This window comes from Lissotriton helveticus, chromosome 2_2 (assembly GCF_964261635.1).
Source record: "Lissotriton helveticus chromosome 2_2, aLisHel1.1, whole genome shotgun sequence".
NCBI classification, from domain to species: Eukaryota; Metazoa; Chordata; class Amphibia; order Caudata; family Salamandridae; genus Lissotriton; species Lissotriton helveticus.
Genome location: NC_136060.1, coordinates 16,375,234 through 16,394,025, shown reverse-complemented (window position 1 = coordinate 16,394,025; position 18,792 = coordinate 16,375,234). Strand labels below are relative to the sequence as shown.

At 43.0% G+C, this 18,792-nt stretch overlaps 1 protein-coding gene across 2 annotated transcripts in view; it reads right to left on the bottom strand.

Moving 5' to 3' along the window:
• TENM3 (teneurin transmembrane protein 3) overlaps positions 1 to 18,792 on the bottom strand; it is a 1,441,545-nt gene that overhangs the window by 147,950 nt on the left and 1,274,803 nt on the right. For both annotated transcript variants that reach the window (XM_078677989.1, XM_078677990.1), the window contains exons 11-14: positions 18,369 to 18,579; positions 17,301 to 17,402; positions 16,912 to 17,106; positions 8,974 to 9,174 (exon numbers count right to left, since the gene is read on the bottom strand). In XM_078677989.1, the coding sequence (XP_078534115.1) occupies positions 8,974 to 9,174; positions 16,912 to 17,106; positions 17,301 to 17,402; positions 18,369 to 18,579 (709 nt within the window). The remainder of the gene's footprint in view (positions 1 to 8,973; positions 9,175 to 16,911; positions 17,107 to 17,300; positions 17,403 to 18,368; positions 18,580 to 18,792) is intronic.

The window sequence follows — 18,792 nt, the reverse complement described above, 5'->3', positions numbered from 1 at the left end:
AGGCATGCTGGCTCCAGACTGAAGTCATCCAGATATGGCATGATGGCTCCGAACTGAAGCTATTCAGACAAGGCATGCAGGTTCTAGCCTTCAGCAGTTCTAGCAAGAAGTGCAGATTCCCATCTGTATCCATCTAGGCAAGGCATGCAGGGTCCAGTCATTCCGACAAGGCAAGCAAGTTTCAGACTACAAACATTTGGAAAAGGCATCTTGGTCACAGCCTGCGACCATTCAAAAGACATGTAAGTTCCAGCCTGCAATTATTTTTACAAGGCAGGTAGGTATGGCCTCCAAACAGAAAGACAGGAAAATTGTGCTGTGAGACCACAACAATGGTGGAAATGTACTGCACAAATGACAGGTAACAATAATGAGGAAACTGGTCATTCTTAAACTGCACCTCACTCTCTTGCCATCCAAAACACACTGAAGGTCATAAGGACAAGCCAGTTACAAAACAGCAATGTATTGTGGATCAATGGAGCGCAGTCTGGATCCATTTATACAGCCATCAACCAAATTCCTTTTTTATTTGCACGTAGTTCTGCAGAAGTCAGCATTTAAATAACCAAACAGAAAAAAATGTGCAAGGTCTCTTCTTATCCAGTTTCTCCCTCTTTCCTCACTCTTACCCTAAATGCTAAATTTACTATTTGCAGTCTGAAGGTGCAAAAGGACATCACACACAGCGCAGAAAGCAGTTGGGACTCTTCTTACATGTAGCCGACAGAAAGGTTTATGCAGCAAATGGAGCTTTCACTGCCCTTTATTTTTTAACCAGAACAATTTCTATCTACTTTGAATTACATTTTTGATTAAGAGACTTGCGATGGTTTGATTAGCTTCAAAGCTACAGAATATCAACTCGGCTCCAGCAGAGAAAGGTTTATTTCAGACATACCCTTTTTCTCCACAATCTAATCAATTTTTCATTAGGGTGAAGGTGTTTATCAGCTTTTAGCACACTAGCTTTGAGCAAGGTGCGTCAATCTTTGTAATGAACTTATTAATTAGAGGTAATTTAACTGAGGTGGAATGGAAGGGCTAATTAACGGACAGACTGCTGATGAAGATAGAGGAAGGCTCTGTTGATTTCTATCCTATAAAGGCGGCGATGAAAAGAATCCATCCTTTGCCTTTAGCAGCTCAACAAACGGGTTCCTGGCGCCTAGATTTACAAAGCTCTCCATTTTAAGACATCTAAAGGTCAGTCGGTGAATTTCCTATCCAAGAACTTGCAACATGTACAATTACCTGTACTGAATACGTTATATGTATTTTTTTGTTTTTTTGCTTACCATAGTTAATTTGAAATTTTAACTTTACTGAGCAACTATCCAGTGACTTAAACCAAAATGACATGGGAGGGGTAGAGGGCTTCCTTGAAATAAGTGGACAGAGTCTTTGACAACTTAGGACCATATAGATAAACAAAAACAGCCAAATAAAAGTGATAAGTGGATCGCTTAAATGAACTCCAGCATCTGGTAAATACTTTGGGTCGCAATCCAGTGCATCATATTTTTGCCTACCATGCCACCCAAGATAGAAACCAATCCTATGCAAATCAGCCGTGGTCCTGTGCGGATATGAACAGCTGAGCCTGAACTGCCAAGCCTGGCACCCTCAGTGAGGGAACATAGATCAGTTCAGCGTCATCAGTAGGGGACAGCTTGATTTCTATGTCACAGAGAGCACCGGGCGGGGTTTGACTGAAACCAGTCTTGGATTGGTTGGTTGGTTCCCGTTCAGAGGAGATCAGGCCTGGCAGTCCACCCAATGGTTTTTGTTTCCCATGGTGTGATGCCCTTCCAGATAAATAGAGGCTTACTGCTGAGTGTGGCTCTTAAAAAGGCAGGGAAACCCTGCACAGTAGAAGCTGCATGGGTCTGTGTTAAACACATGCAACATTCTCTTGATAGCGCTGAAATGAGGCAGGGCAGCTCTCCTTTCCAGACCATGGCAAATTTACATAAGTGAATTACAGAGCCATACCAATATTGTCTATAATGCCAGATTCCACAGCCAGTTTTGGGGCAGACACTATCAGCACATCATCACACATATCTTAATTTAAATTAGAGCTTTGACATGTTCCACAGCTCTCTGGTTTCAAACTCACCACTAATTTTAATTGTGTGTGAACACAGACATTTTTCACAAGCCTTGTGTCAGCTTTGGACACTTGTACTGAGGAGATGGGGTCAGCCGTGCTTTTCAGAGCCATCTCATTGTCGAGCATCATTGTGTTCCTCCTTTGAAAATAAATACAGTCTGTTAGAAAATAATATAAATGGCTCTAATGGGCACACTGGGACCTACACCTCTGCCTCTTCCCATTATCTGCAAGGTTGTGCTACCTTGGAGGCATTTGAGGCACTTAACATGTATTCTTGTACACTTAGTCCCAAGTTTAATGATTACTTTTATCGATCAGTCATATCCAACGTTCAACAAATTCATCCTAAACCAAAAAGATGACTGGCTCGGGGACACAGACAGTGCAGTTTTGCTGCCTGCAACTGATTTTTCAACTGAAAAGCGACTGGTCAATGTTATTGCTTTTCCTTGTGCTCTTTGCTATGTGGCTCCAGAGTAGCGCCCTACTCGCTGCAAAGCACTTTCTATGCCACATCAGGGGTAGTAAGTGCTATATTAATACAATTTACAATAACAATTAGCACACAAACCAGTTCAAATATCTGTCCTGTGGCTCCCACCTTATGTGAGAATCCGGTACAGTGTCCTCTGCATTATCCACAAGGTCTACTGATGCAAAGGATCAGGAGGCACACAAAATCTTGCATCTATTTGTTAGACCTGGCCCTTTTTTGCAGGTTTATCCCCAAACATTTTGCCTTTTGCCTCCTATTTTTCTGACACGGTTTGTATTGGCTATAGGAATCTGGGCACTTTACCACTGCTGATCAGTGGTAAAGTGCATATGATATCTTTGAAAATTGTGATTCTGATGGGTTATCAATGATTGGCATATTTGATTTATTGATAAATCCCTAGTAAAATGCACTCAGTGTGCTAGGGCCGGTAAATCAAATGCTAATGTGGGCTTGCAGTACTGGTTGTGCCACCCACATGAGTAGCCCTGTACATGTGTCTCAGACCTGCCACTGCAGTGTCTGCACACGCAGTTCTAAACTGCTATGTCGCCCCGGCAAGGGCACCCACTTGCCAGGCCCGACCTTCCATTTTCCTACATGTAAGGCACCCCTAAAGTAGGCCCAAGGGTCCCCTGTGTGCAGGTTGCATATGTGAAAGGTAGGACATGTGCTGGTGTGTTTTACATGCCCTGATAGTGAAACAGTGTGCATTTCGTTTTTCAAAGTTGAAAGGCTATCTGTCCCATAGGTTAACATGGGAGCTGCCTTGTAACATCTTACAAGTGTAACTTTACATTGGGACACAATAGAAAAATAGAGTTTAGGCTCTGAACTCAGAATTTAATAACTCAAATTTTTGTAAAGGTGATTTTGAAATTATAGGTTTCAAAATGCCACTTTTAGAAAGAGGGCATTCATTCTGTGTGCCTCTAACTGGGTTAGGAGTGACAGGAGCAGAAGATGTGCATTCACTCTAGACAGTCACAAGTGGGTTTGAGGTGTGTCCTGCCTTTCCTTGGTTCCTCATGGCCACACTGAATAGGCCTTTCTGCACTTAGAGTGGTGAGAGGCGTTTTCACTAGCATCTGAATAGGCTGTGTCTCCTTTGCATAAAGCTGTCTTCACCCGCCTGTGGTCAAGCTGGGCCAGGGAGGACAAAGCTGGTTTGTACTGAGCTCAGGTAATGTATGAGACCTTAAACCCCAAAACTTTAGATCACCTCTGGAAACAAGAGGACGCTGCCACAAAAAAAAGCTGAAGAGCACTGTGAGGAGAACTACAATTTCTGTTGTGTGAGGGGTGGGTTGGGCTGACGTTCTTGCTTCTATCTGTGGAAAAGGACTATTTCTTTTTTGCCCTGCTGTGGAATCCTGCTTGAGAAGATTTCCAAGGTCTTGTGTGTGCTTGCCTCCTGTTGGAAGTCTCAGGGAAATCAAAGATTTCAAAGTATCCTTGATGGATCAAAAAGGAACTTGCCTGGAAGGAGAGCTTGGAGAGTTGTGTGGGAGCGCTGCCCCGGATATGGTGGGGGCAGCTGAGACCTGAGTTGCTGTTTCTGTCTGGAACAGGAGAAGGACTGGACTGTTCTTAGCCTTAGGTAAAAGAAAGCCTGTAGGAGTGTTTTATTTTCCAGCTTAGCACGTGTGGAGCGCTGTTGTGTAGTCCTGGTTTCTGCGTGGCGAAGCACTTTCACCAGTCCAATTCTTTTGACCCGGAGCTACTGGTGGAGCATTGAAAACACTGCAAGCGTGCACTTCACAGTGCCCCCGGGGCACAATTGGGGGCACATTCCAGCATGCTTTGTTCACAGTCAGCGCAGTCCCGGATCTCGAAGCTGCACTTGTCTGGAAGTCAGAAGGTCCCGACCCCGCAATTTGAAGAACAGACAGAGGGAGAGCGTAACAATGTCAGCGCCACCTCCTCGTGTTGCCTGGTAACCGGGAGCAGCCCGGGTACATCAAGCATGTCCACCCTGCCCGCCTCCAGGAGTACAGTGTAGGCCAAGGGGGGGCGTAGTTTCCCAATGTGAAGCAGTCTGTCCCGATCCGCAGACCGCCTTAAGGGTGAGTTGGGCTCAAGGGGAATTGGCAGGTGGCTTATGCCTCCTAGACAAAACGGGGGCTTGTTTTGCAGCTGCAACGCACAAACCCAGGCAGCTGCCTTTCATCACACGAAGCAGGGGCTTGTCTTGCAGCTGCACTGCATGAACGCAGCCAGCTGCCTTTCATCACGCTAAGCAGGGAGGGTCACAGCGTGGTCTCCCCGCTGACTGTGGAGGTATGCATGTGCCCCCCACACCCAGCTGTAACGTACCTTAGTGACTGGCGACAATAAGGGGTAAATCCTTAACGAAGGCCCCTAAGTGGAAACTGCCAGTATGTTAGGAAAACTTCCTGGTACTACCTTATAACCCTTAATGGGTGTACAGAGGCTCTGCAACCTATATTCTGATGGTAATACAGTGATTCATGTGCTGTTTCATAAGCTGCATTGCTTCCTTGCACTCATGAGGATTCTTGTGATGGATTACTACATCCTGCATATGGGTGATGTGATATGGTGATTTGTGTTGTTTCTCCTCTAACTTAACTGCTGCATTTTCATGACCTGAATGTACTGATAAATGTCATGTTGATCCTTGTAAAAACAGGATAGCGAATATCGTTTCAGGACCTGCATAATATGTACAGTGATGGTGTAGGGTGTTTTCAATGACGTGTTATGTTATGTTATGTTATTTTTATTTGTAAAGCGCGTAGCTGCCACAGCCAAGCGGCGTCCCAGCGCTATGATGGACAGAACAACACAACACTGTGGAGGACCATACCAGAAACAGAATACTATTAAACCAAGGTGAAGAGAAATGTCTTCACGGCTTTCCTAAAAGGCAGCAGGTCGGGAATGGAACGGATGTTAACAGGGAGTGAGTTCCAAAGTTTTGCTGCCAGAACACCAAAAGAACGGCCGCCAATTCTGGCTTTTTTAAAGCGAGGAATCTTAGCCAAGAATTGACCAGTAGAGCGTAATGCTCTGGCCGGGGTGTAATAGGAGATAGCTTGAACAAGAATGGGGGGCGAGGCAGCCTTTAGGATCTTGAACACCAAGCACAAGGCTTTGAACTTAATCCTCTGCCCAACGGGCAGCCAATGTAGATCGGAGATAGTACGCCTAGCAGAGCAAAATTTAGGCAAGCCGACCAACATTCTGGCTGCCGCGTTCTGCACGCGTTGAAGCCGAGTCAGTTCAGCTTGGTTGACACCTAGGAGAAGGGAGCTGGCATAGTCCAATCCGGACAAAATCACAGCTTGGAGAATGAGTTGCCTAGTAGAGGCATCAAAAAACTTAAAAATAGGTCTAAGGCTCTGAAGAGCCCCAAAACAGGTCCCCGCAACTCTTTTCGTATGGGGGGGTAAAAGATAGGTTTGAGTCCAGCCAAATGCCCAGATTCTTTACCTCTGTCACCGGAGTAGGTGCTTGGCCCAATTCCTCTGGCCACCAACAGTCTCCCCATAAATGAGCCTGTTTGCCCAGGACTAGAACTTCGGTTTTAGAAGCATTCAGTTGGAGACAGTTATCTGTGTGTTTTGCGCCAATGCTTTACACATTGCCTTTGAGAAAAGCCAGACTGTTCTGCCAAGCTTCCTACGGGGTGAGCAGGGGTTATCTTGGGTGTGTAACTCCCTTACCTGACTAGAGTGGGATAGGTTCTGCCTGGGTAGGCGCATGCCCTGCCAACCAGAAACCCCATTTCTAACATTGCAATGCCAACAGGATCCTGCACTCAGCTAAGGCATATCTCATCACCTATCGAACATTAAAGCGGCTGAAGGTTGAAAAAAACGCAAAGGCGTAGGTAAACGCCTGTAAGAGCGGGTGGAGGAGCCGACCCCCCCCCAAAAAAAACTTGTCCCGCCGGTCACGCCTGGGGCGGACCATCCCCTGCTACACCACTGGCAAAAGGACATCATGGGCCATATTATACAAAATGGGGCCGACAGGGACATTTCACATCATATATTGTAGTCTCACATAGGCACCCGTAAGATTCTAGTGCCTTTCAATACTAATGTCTACCTGTCTACATTACTGCTCTAGTTCTGAGCAATTTTTGGAAATTAGATAAGTTGGTCTCACCCACATAATGTGGGAAGCTTCATCCTTGGCCACCTTACCCCACCCTGTTAAGATAGTACTACCAGGGCTGACTCGACCTCAAGGGGGGCTATCTTGAGGGAGTTCTTAGAAATTAGTTATTCTGGATAATTTACCTGGAACAGGGACATTGCATCATAATACAACTGCAGCTGTGCGCTTGGGTTTGCGCTGGGACAGAAGAGCACTGAAAGTGGTCAGCATCCGGTGACCTGTTTCTCCCTGCACTCGCAGTTATATGACTCAATTGCTGCGGTAAAGGCATTCTCTAAATTTAATGGAGAAACAACCCATACAAATGACAAATATGTCCCCCTAACTATCACGTGGATGCAAAATGTGTACTGACTGTTTCAAGCTATGGGGGAATGGACTGCAATAAGCCTCTTCGGCACCTTCTCTAGCACGTAAGTGCAACTAGAAACAAAAAGCTTGGTCCAACGGTCCACTGCCTATGGGGGTGCTCTTTGCAATACAGCCCCAGTAGTCGAAGGCCACAGACTATGAAACACACTCATGTATGCATGGGGGCAGACTCAAAAAACATGGAGGTCTGAAATTTGAGCACTAAATGCCACATAACTTGAGATACTGATTAAGGAGTAATGGACTGGATCTCACATTCACCAAAAGGTCTTTAACTTTCCCTTCAGCGCCACATCCAGATTCATCGCTCACCTAGAGCACCGCGAAGAAACTGAACAGTGGTACACAGTGCTAAATAACACACCTTACTAAATACATACAAATGTGGCCATTTTGTTTATATTGTATATTGCCAGCTGTGACTTGTCACATATTTTTAACCTTAAATAACAAGTAGAAGAAAATGCCTTAACAATCATTAACATGTGCAAGGAAGACACGGTATTTTGCTTTTAAAGTACATTGCACTGCATTACAGCCTGGCCACGGTCTAGTATTTTTTCAGTGTTTGCACTTATCCCAGGGCCAAGTTGAGTGCCTGACAGACAATTACTCTTCGTCTGTCTCGAGAAGAAAACCAGCCACGAATAAGAAGGACTACATTTTACAGCAGGCCTGGCTATAGTGATTTTATAAAACAAATTGCTATGTGTTGGCATGTTCAATCCACAACATTCTGAAATTTAATCAGGGTATCGTTAAGCATAAGTTAGGCTCTAACTAATCTGTCAGTGCAGCTCAGTAGTACAAGATGTACATAGAAAACGTCACTCCCTTTTCGCACTATACAAACAACTAGGATTGACATTAGTAGATCGCTCTTACAGTTAAAAAATAAAAGACAATATTATGCAAATGTAAACAATGCAATGCTCTGTGATGTGTGTTTTCCACTTGCTTTATACAGTTTTCCGACTTGATGACTGATGTCTATGCCACATACTGCACTTACCTACATTGCCAGCTAACACTGGCCAGATGCACCAACATACTGCTCTCATAAAGTGGTCACAGATTACGCATCAACGTTTTGCGACCAAGGTCTGATTTTTCTAAAATCGACCTATGTATTGTTAGGCCGGTTCACAAAATCACCATTCGCAGGGGGTCACATACCGACCTGGCTAACGAATATTAATTAGGCAGGTTGGAATGTTCAACCCCCTGCAATTGGCTATAAATACAGAGATGGTGGCCTGCAAGGGATAGCAGACCATCAGCCCTGTGTTTACATTTCGAAACAGGAAAGTTTTTGTTGTTTTTAAAGAAGCCTGTGTGCCATAAAATAACCTGTGCCTCTTTCCTCTCGTTACTGGCTACTCCCTCTGAGGTTACCACTGCAATTCCCGCAAGGGAAAGTGTCTCAAAGGAGCCTCGTCCCCTTTCTGAATGGTAACCCTCTCTTTTGGAATGTCGATAACTGTACAGTGGTTTGCCATTGAAACTGTGGTCACAAATCACTGATACATTGAGTACAGAATTGCAATTTGATTGGAACGCACCCTTTTACTCCCCTTCAACATTGTGATTTGGCATGGGTCTCCAAACTCATTTTACAAGTCAGTAAAAGTTATCTGACTTGTAAAATGAGTTTTATACATTGCAAAAATAATTTTGTGGTCACAAATTCAGTGATTTTTTCAAATTGCAGGGTTTAAAATTGCTACATTTATTTAGTACATCTTGTCCTAGATTTGTCAACTTCACTGAGAAAAGGACAGAATGAAAGTAAGTGAAAAAGAAAGGGAGTGATTATTTATTAATTTAACCACCTTACCAGTTGAGCAATCTGGGCCAGTCCAGTTGGGATCACAGGTGCACGTGCCAGACTCCTGAAGATAAGTCCCATGGCCAGAACACTGGTCAGGGCACATGGACTTGAGTATCTCGCAGTTGGTGCCGCCCCATCCTGCGTTGCAATGACATTCCCCATGAATGCAGACTCCATGGTTGGAGCAGGACGAGTCGAGGCAATCCGCTAGTGAGAAGGAAAAAAAACATGATTATATTCCTAAAAATCACCAACAGGTGGTATGAATAGACTTTTAAGAGATTTAAGAAAGCATACATTGTTTCAAGCTGGGGAAGCAACCTGGAGTCAACGTGGACAATAAGCTGGGACCATCGTGATGACAATAGGTAGTAAAGAAACATTAGTGTTCAATATCTTAGAATGATTTGTTCATCATTTTTTATCAGTATTTTGTGAAAATTGGAAATTCCTTGGGATTTAAATATTTATTTATTATGACATCAGAAGATTAAAGGGGGAAACTAACACCTCAGGAACATAACCATAAATAAAGAATCAAGCTAGATAATTCCCAAATGTGTCTTGGACTATGGTTGTAGGGATGTAGCGGTGCTTATTTAGTGCAAATCTAGCTGGGAAGCAACGCACTGCTGAACACCAGGGAGAAGGCCTACAACTGCCTTTTCTTGTGAATCATTACGGCAGCTTGTCAATGAGAAAATAAAGTTCAATTTAGATAGTGGGCCCAAAAGGTACAGAGGCCAATCTCATATTCATTCTTTCCCAACATCATGTTTAATACCTAACGGAGGGTAGATTTTCATACCTGTCAATGCTGTTATTGTCAACTAAAAACTACACCTTCTTGGGAGACAGCAAGGAAGGGCTGGATTTCAAAGAGCAACTAAAGGTTTTTCTCCGATTCCTCTTAGTTTAAATCCATGTCCCAGCCATGTTTGGTACCATAGAACATGGACGTGGGTAGAAGAAGCAGCTTTCCCACACTTGAAACTGCAAGAGTGACCTTGTGGCTCTGAGATGTGGCCACAATGTTCCTCACATACAGCAAACCTTTCACCCACACTAACAGAAGATGTCAGCTGTGAGGTTAAAAGGGAGACTGTGGCGAATCCCTATAGCTTCGTTCCTTTAACGTCTTCGAAAGACAATGTCATTGTACAACTCCCTGGTAGATATGGAATAAATCTACAGCTATCAGAGCATGAGACAGTGAGTCACTTTGTAACATATGGAGTATTATTTGGTTTAAAACGGTAATGTCATCCATTTTATATTTTTATCTGCGTTCAAGGAGGCACCGAACATATGGATTAAGCACTGTGAACAACAAATGAGGCAGTGACCACTAATTACATTGTCTCAATAAGTTAAACACTATAAGTTAGAAAGTAATATAAACTTATATTTAAAGAGCTTCGAGTACCAGGATAAACGTAATATAGAGCTAAATGTGTCAATGTCCTTCCATTGATGTCCTAGCAAACAAGCTCAGAAGGGAACAACCAAAAACTATACAGTGATTAAAGAGTTAGTGGCCTATATGAAATGTTTTAAACACATTAACCTTATAGCTTTACATTTTTTTGAGTATGTGGTGTGGTGGCCCTGTATGGCCCTCACCATGATAACAGGTTAACTTTTTATCTACAGTTAGAAAAGTACTCATAGATATGACAGCACATGTTATGTGTGTACCTCCACAGATGTTTAAAGAGTACAAGCGATAAAGACACTCGACCTCTAATGGGACAGTTGGGATGAGGGATGGGTGCATCCAGCCAGTACACGGTTTGGCCTGTTGTCACTTCCAAGTCACTATTTGTACAATTAATGATGGCTGGTAGGCTGCGTGAATAAAGCAGCAGTGTAGTAAAAGTGCTATAAACGTCAAAGAGTCATAAGACATGCATGTTAAACATGGTTTACCTTTTGATGGACAGAATTGATCTATTTCAAACAGACGTTCTTGGTTTGTTTGGGAAGGTGTGAAATGAAATTAATTACATTTTAAAGAGGAGTGGCAAAGTGCTGAAGATGGTGATTAAGATCTAATCATAGCTGATGTATGTTCAAAATGCAGTCACATCGGAAAGCTAAAAAACAAAAGGTGATCAGAGACGCATGCAATAATACTAACAACTGGCAATCACTCGGAGTAGCGTTCCAACCCATCGTTCTTTAACCGATCATGCCACTTCAGATTTAGACCCAACCATACGGAACCAAGTTACACACAAGTGAAAAGACCCACTCGGAGTGAAACATGTCTTGGGTTGCTTGTGTTCTGGTTCACAGAGGACATGGCTTGGCAGTTAGGGATGGACTGTTCCTATTGGAGCAGGACCAAGCCTCATTTGCATATGGCTAGGTCTAACCTGACGCGGCATGGTAGGCAAAAGAACAATGAGTTGGAATGCTACCAGAGCAATTTCCAGTGGTTGAACTTATTGCAAGCATCCTCTCATCACCTTTTGTGTGTATGATGTCCATAGGTATGTCCAGGCGGGAGACTCTTGCTCACTCTGCCACTGGAACCAAGTACACCCAAAAGAAGGGCCCCACTCAGGTCAAAACCCATCTTGAGTTGCTTGAATTCTGGTTCAGAGAGGACTTGGCCGCTTGGGCTGGTCCATTCCTTTCATAGCAGGGTCAAGACCGATTTGCATTTAGCTGATTATAATTTAAGGGTGCATGATGGGCTAAAAGAACGATGGGTTGGAATACAACCCAAGCGATTGCCAGTGGTTAGACTTATTGCCATTTTTAATCTTCTGCCCGCTTGCTGTTTATCACAAACTTTGGCACTGGGCACGTGCAGGATAAAACCAGTGTTCTCTGTGTTGCTTCAAAGCAACACAACAGAATGAGGACTGGCTTCTCTGAAGGATTTACTATCAGATGACCTGATTGGTTTCCACAGGCCTCTGGCAGCCACAGATGGCCACATTTGCCGGTTCAAGCAACAAATGAGTTGCATACTTTCGGGCCGTCTTAATTCACTCTAATGGGCTTCAGATGATGAGATTTAATTCAGTAATTTGACTCAATAAAACTTTACACTTGTAGGGTCAATGGTCTGAAAATTAAATTCCACAGACTTAATTGCACTGCTTTGTACATGCTGATCAATAAAATCAATTTGATTGAGGAAGGTAAAATGAACTTCTCCCTACTAGAAAAATAATGGGCTTCACTTTACAGAATGGCTTGGTGGAGATCTTCATTGCAACTTAAAGCACAAACATGTATCTCTTTTACTGCGTTGCATTTGGATTAGCTTGCCCTACTATTGTTTACCTTGGAAATGCTACTTAAAATCATTTAAGGACAGGTGCAAGAGGACAACATTCCTTCTGTATTGTGGAAAACCACTTCCATCTATTCTTTGTGCCAGCCACAGAAAGCCGCCCCAAACATCTACCTAATACTACAGGTTAAAAATGCAATCGTTTTATGGATAGCAGTGGTATATCTAGGAGGTGAAATACTTTGAGGAACTGTGTGATATGGATTCTATGCAGGATTGAATTGTGGGCACGCCATAGTGAGCCTCAGAACCCATATTTAAAAACTATAAGTGTCTGGTAATAGACCATGCTTGGTTCTCAAGGCTGAGAATGGAACGATTGGAAATAACACTATCGACTCAGTAACTTATGCCAAGAGGCAGATGCTTTTATAGTGACATTAAGACGCAGGCGTCATACAAGTATTTTTACAATAATGAGAGTCAAGCCCTAAGGTTACAATAATTTTCATTCCTGTCACTGGTGATGAAACAAACTACCCTCCTGAAAATACTTCAGAGTTGAGTTGATCTAGTAGAGTAGTAATGCATCTCTGCACTGGCAGAAATTATGAGAGGAGAGAAGCAGCATGAAATGAATGGGAAAACACACAACCAGTGCTCTATAGGCAAACTGAAACACAGCCTTTAAACGAAATAGTACAATCTCACTGTTGAGGAGTGACTTTTGTTACATACACATTTCTTAATTGTTATTTAAATGAGGATGTTTTGGGTTTGGAGTCTTGGAGAGAGCAGAAAGGCAGCAGATAGTAAAATTAAGGTGACAGAAGAATGCAATAATCAGAGAAGGCATAAAAGCTCTGAGATGTGTGTGTTAAGTTTGCAAAACCTTGGGTGAAAAAGAATAACAATCAGGAGAACTGGCCCCTGAAACAAACTAGACATTGAAGAGCGAGTGGATTTTTGCTTTGCTCCTGTGGACAATGTGATAGATGGTAAGTACTGGGCGAGTACCCAGGGTTGTGCTACATATGAGGGACCGCGTATTGTTCATCAATTAACTGAGCTCTCATACTTGACTACTGGGAGCTGAAGTCTATAATATAGCCTTATAGCCCGCCGTAGAGGGCTATACCGGCTATTAAAGGCCCTCTCCTGCGTTAAAGGCCCTGAGCCGAAGGCGAGGGCCTTTAACAAGGGAGAGGGACTTTAATAGCGGTATAGCCCATCTACGAAGGGCTATAAGGCTATTAGAACATTCTGTCACTAGAGGACAGAATGTTCTAACAAAAAAAATAAAGCCTTTTGGGAGCGTGAGGGGATTGGAATCCCCTCAGGTTCCCTGAAGCCTTTGTTCACAGCCAGAGCTGTAAACAAAGAAACATTGGAATGTTGGAGCTCCAGGCTTATACCAGCCATTATAAGCCCGGAGCACTCCATTGCTTTCAATGGAGCTCCCAACATTCCAATGTTCTAATATTACAACAGTCACGCTGGAGATGCTTAGAAGTAAGCCTTGTGGTAGGCCCAACATCTACTGCTGTGTACTCACTGGACGGCCAAGTGGGTTAAGAATCATCATCTGGTACTTCAGCTTGAGTCCCACCACAGTCACGAAGAGACTGGATCACCGTACCAAATGCTCAATGTCCTACATCTGCAGACACATTCATAGCTCGGGAATAGGCCACCCATTCAATAATCCAAGAGGTCATTTTCCAGTAATGAAACGGCTAAATTGACTCTTATTTCTAAACTAAAGTCTTGTTCTTGAATGTTTCTTGCAGTAATGGCTGTATGGTTTAGAATACACCATGAAGTAGTGACATCCCACTGACTGATGTACATCACTTTCAGGCTTTTCTGCTTTGGGGCTTCCCAGACAACAATGTGAAGCTGAGGATGCTCAAATACTTATCTATACACTAATCCCCAGTCTTATCAGTGGCACTGCAAGAGACTTTCATAACAGGAGTTTGTCTGCCCTTAGTGTAATGAAAGTAAATGCAATTCACATTAGAATATTAAAGTGCATGCTTTGTTGTGGGTTTTTTTTAACTGCACAAAGACTTTTTAATTAAAGCATTTTGGCGAAATGTATAAAATTAAGGATGAGTGACGCTACTCATAGAAACTTTGCAGATGTTTGAAAAATTCAGAAAATGGCACACCAATAAACAGGTAGATAAATACATCCAGTCTCTATTATGTTGATTCGCTGCCTTAAAACATATCACCAGCAATGACCGCTATCCCAAGTGAGTCCGGTTTATGAAGGCAACAGGAGTAAATCAATTTCCCAATTCTGTGTTCTGTGTATCAATAATATCTGCAGCACCAGTTTTACCACATCACATAAGCTTGAATTCTAAATATTTGAATTGTTTCTCTGTCTTCTGGATGTCACGTGTATTTCTGAGCCACCATTGGTGGGCTGTAGGTTAGGAAAAAGTTCCTATTTCACATCCAATGATTGAGCTTCCCCTCTGCAGGTGGTTCATTCTTCGCTCCAAGGACTAAGGCTGAGTCATACATCCTTGTGCTAATAGAAATCAAAGAAAAGACTCTTTCTCTTTCAGTGAATCACTAATATTTGACTAATTTATATGTCGCACTGCAAAATGTTCTCTATTTTACGACTATGGCTGTGCCTACACTCGGCCTTCTGGACTGAACACATTCACTGGACTTTCTCCAGGTACGGCTGACGTGATCGTAAGGCAAGGAAAGACTTTCATTTACTGATCGACCAGATGAGGAACTAAGCATTTTAATGTAGCTGGGAGCTACAAATACACTCGGCTTTCCAAGGGCAGGAGGTGCCACAGTCAAGACTGCTTTTTAGATCTAGTCTGGGACAGCGCACACGCTTTCACTTGCGAGAGCTACTGTATACAACAAGGGGCTTGCAGCACACCCACTGCTTTTCATTAGTTGGCTTCATTGCCAATGTTGTTTGCTGCAGTCTAATTGGCCAGCACATGCTGACTTCACTCCCTCTTCTTTTAGCTGGAACATGCCCCAAGTATTGATTGCTTCAGCTCTATTGCTACCCTTCCACTGATTGACCCGTGATTAAGGCACTACTTTTATTTCTTCTTCTGTCATCCTTGTTGAACCTCTCGCCATTTGTATGTTTTAGTATGCCAAACTCATTACAAAGATGCCCTTTTCTTCTTTGAAATGGATGTTTAATATGACAACAGAGGATATCTGCTTCTATTGTGTCAGGAGATGCTATCTGCTTCCAGATGTATTTTGACTAAGACATGGACATTGGTGCAAGTGCTTTCTTTTTGTGATAGTATTTTTTGCCATATCATATTTTTCTCTTTTTCACACATGGGAAGACTACCTGCTTTGCTCAGACCAACAGGAGAGTTGTGCCAGTACCTAACAAGCATTGTCACAGCCAATAAGCCTCATCTTTGAGACTGCCAGCTCTGCCACTGCATTTTGCTCATGCTATACGGCATGGGCAATGACAACTTTCACAATGATGTGTAGCATGCTGTATTGCAGTGTGGCTGCTGTGCAACATGGCAAAAAACAGTATGATACATCCAGCACTAGTGCAAGTAAAAAAAATGTGCACAAGCCCTGGCTGCATCATAGCACTTTTTAAAATTACTTTAAGACACATCGCAAACCATCCACACTGCTGTATTGCATGGTTACAAAACATTGGCAAAGCCAACAGCTCTCATAGGCGAGACCTATTGGCATTGCAAATGCTTGTTTGCCTGTGGCACTAATAATTTTTGCAAAGTTTCAGCCTCTAGGACCTTAGAATATGATGTAACATGAAGTGGCTGCTAAAGGGACTTATTTGAAGCAATGTCTGTCTGCTCCCTCTCTATTGGATCAATAGAAGCCACCACAGGCAAACCCTAGCTTCAACATCTACTGCAAATGACAGATTTGAACTCAGATCTAGGGTATGAAGCATTTAGCAAATATATATATATATACCATAATCAAGGCCATTTCTTGGCTGAAACGTTGGTGGTGGTAGTGGTGATAATTGTGCTTGAATAAAGCCTATTTACTGGTGAATCGTGGAGTGCGGTAATCTTTCTTGATGAGGAGTTTGTTGAGACGTTAAGTCCGACCTCGAAACACTGCACCGGCTGGGAGAATGTGCGCGCTGAATACGACTGTTTGGTGAAGAATATATATCAAGAACAAATGGCGCGGCACTCCAAAGTAGGTTACTTAGTGGTTTTTATTCTTCCACAGCTCCACTCAACCAACGCGTTTCAGCCTGGATGGCCTTATTAACCGTGAAGAAGGCCATCCAGGCTGAAACGCGTTGGTTGAGTGGAGCTGTGGAAGACTAAAAACCACTAAGTAACCTACTTTGGAGTGCCTCGCCATTTGTTCTTGTTGGAATCGAGTTTGAGGGTTTGGATCCTACCCTAGCGATGAGCAATGAGCACCCGCTGTTGAGCGCTGTTAGACCAATCTGGATCACATTGTGAATAAATATATATATATATATATATATATATACACACACACACACACACACATATATATATATATATACACACACACACACACAAACACACCACAGATAAGACAAAATTGTACTTGGAGCAAACGGGAAGTTAGCAATTTCCAACACAATCCAATCAAGAAAAAAAATAATAATAATTAAATTAAAAATTAAAAGAGCATCTTCCATTTACCTTCATCGCAGTTTTCTCCTTTGTGGCCCGAGTTGCAAACACAGGACCCCATCAGACAAATCCCACGGCCCCCACATGTCGGGTCGAGGCACTGTGTGTTGGGCACGTCGCACTCTGTCCCCTTCCAACCACTGTAACAGAGACAACGTCCTTTGGAGTACTGCCCATTCCCACTGCACAACACAGGGCAGGCTGCTGTGAAACAAAACATGTCAGGAGAATTAACAGGGATCTTCTCATAGCAATCCTTTGAAAGAAGGGACGCTGCCATGAAACAAGCCTTGGCAGTTTCCTTTCCTTCATTCTCTTTTTTTTAATGGAATTAGTCACTACTCGTGTTGCTTCAGCTTAATTTATATCTATTTAAGAAGAACGTCTAATTCCTATACCTCTTGAACAATCGGGACCCAGAAATCCGGGAAAGCAATGGCAAGTTCCAGAAACGCATTCTCCATTTCCATGGCAATTTCGGGGGCATTCGACCACAGACTCTGAAGTGGAAAAAAACAGGAGTCAAAATAAGATTATTAGGGCTCTCACAATCACAGTGTTTCCTTAGGTAGACCCTTTTTAAACTGCTGCGGAAACTGACAGCTATTGCAATCACGGCAGCAACTTGCACAGCCGCCTGTAATCTGAGAGCAGCAAATACTGACCAATTTCCTGCAATTACTGCTTAGAGCATGTTATTACCGTCGGGTACAACAACACACATTTAAGGATTTGCGTATGACAAGCCCATTCACAATACACATAATGCTGCTTGACGAGAACCACACACGACATCCTCAGAAATGGCTCCTCAGCCGACTGCGGCAAGGCGACCAGAGCGCTTTAATGATGGACAAATTAACACGGATGTGCTTCTCACAGCACATGGCAGTCACCATGTAGGACTGCAGCTCTGCATCGCTGTGGCTCATTTATTAGCAGCTCTATATAGCGAGGGCCGTAACCCAGGGGTGTCAGAGAGATACAAATTGAATCAAAGAAACTGAAGAAGGGAAAGAAAATGGAAACTTTTATATAATGTAATACGGAAAACAGAATGTTCTCCAGGGCAGCAGATATAGAAAAATTACATCACAGCAATAATGACAAAAATACAAATGTCCCATTTTCATAAAGATGTCATAGGAATGTAGACAACAGGATTCCAGAGAGCGAGAAATAGGTTTTGTCTGAAGTTGGCAATGGAACAGACAATGATTCATCTCTCTGTTTGAACCTTCCATGTTCATCCTAATCTCTCGAGGGGGGTTCAAATTCCAGATGCTGGATACACTTCCTTTGGAGGAATGTCAATGCATCCTTTGTTTTTGAAGACTGCCCTTCCAAGGCGAAAGGGGGATTGAGTGCCAGCATACAGCATCTGCTTTTTCCAAATCTACAATGATCGTGCACATGGAGGGTTTAAGAATTTTGCTTTCTCAACACCTCTAGAATTATGTGCCTACCTATAACGATGGTGTTGAAGGACACCTGCTCAGGGTTTTTGCCATCATTGTAGAAAGCCAGGTGCCAAATTCCTGCATCGAGGTACTGAATGAAACCAGCCTCTTGAACGTTAACTGATCTCGCTTGACGCTCTCCTCGATCCGCCTCAAGTAAATTACGTTTCTCTCTTGCAATTAGTCGACTACCGTCCAGAAGTTCCACAAAGTCGTACTGCAGAAACACAAAAACATTCAGTGACAGCCTTTAAAATATACAAACAATTATTTATAAAAATGTACATTGTTCTTTGCACAAGATTAATTAAAATTGGGCTTTAACGTGGATCTCATGATTTGCTATTTCTACTTTATTACCCTTTTAACTTTGAATATACAAATATTTCTCTCATAGAGATTCACAGTTTCTCAATTTCTTGTTTACATA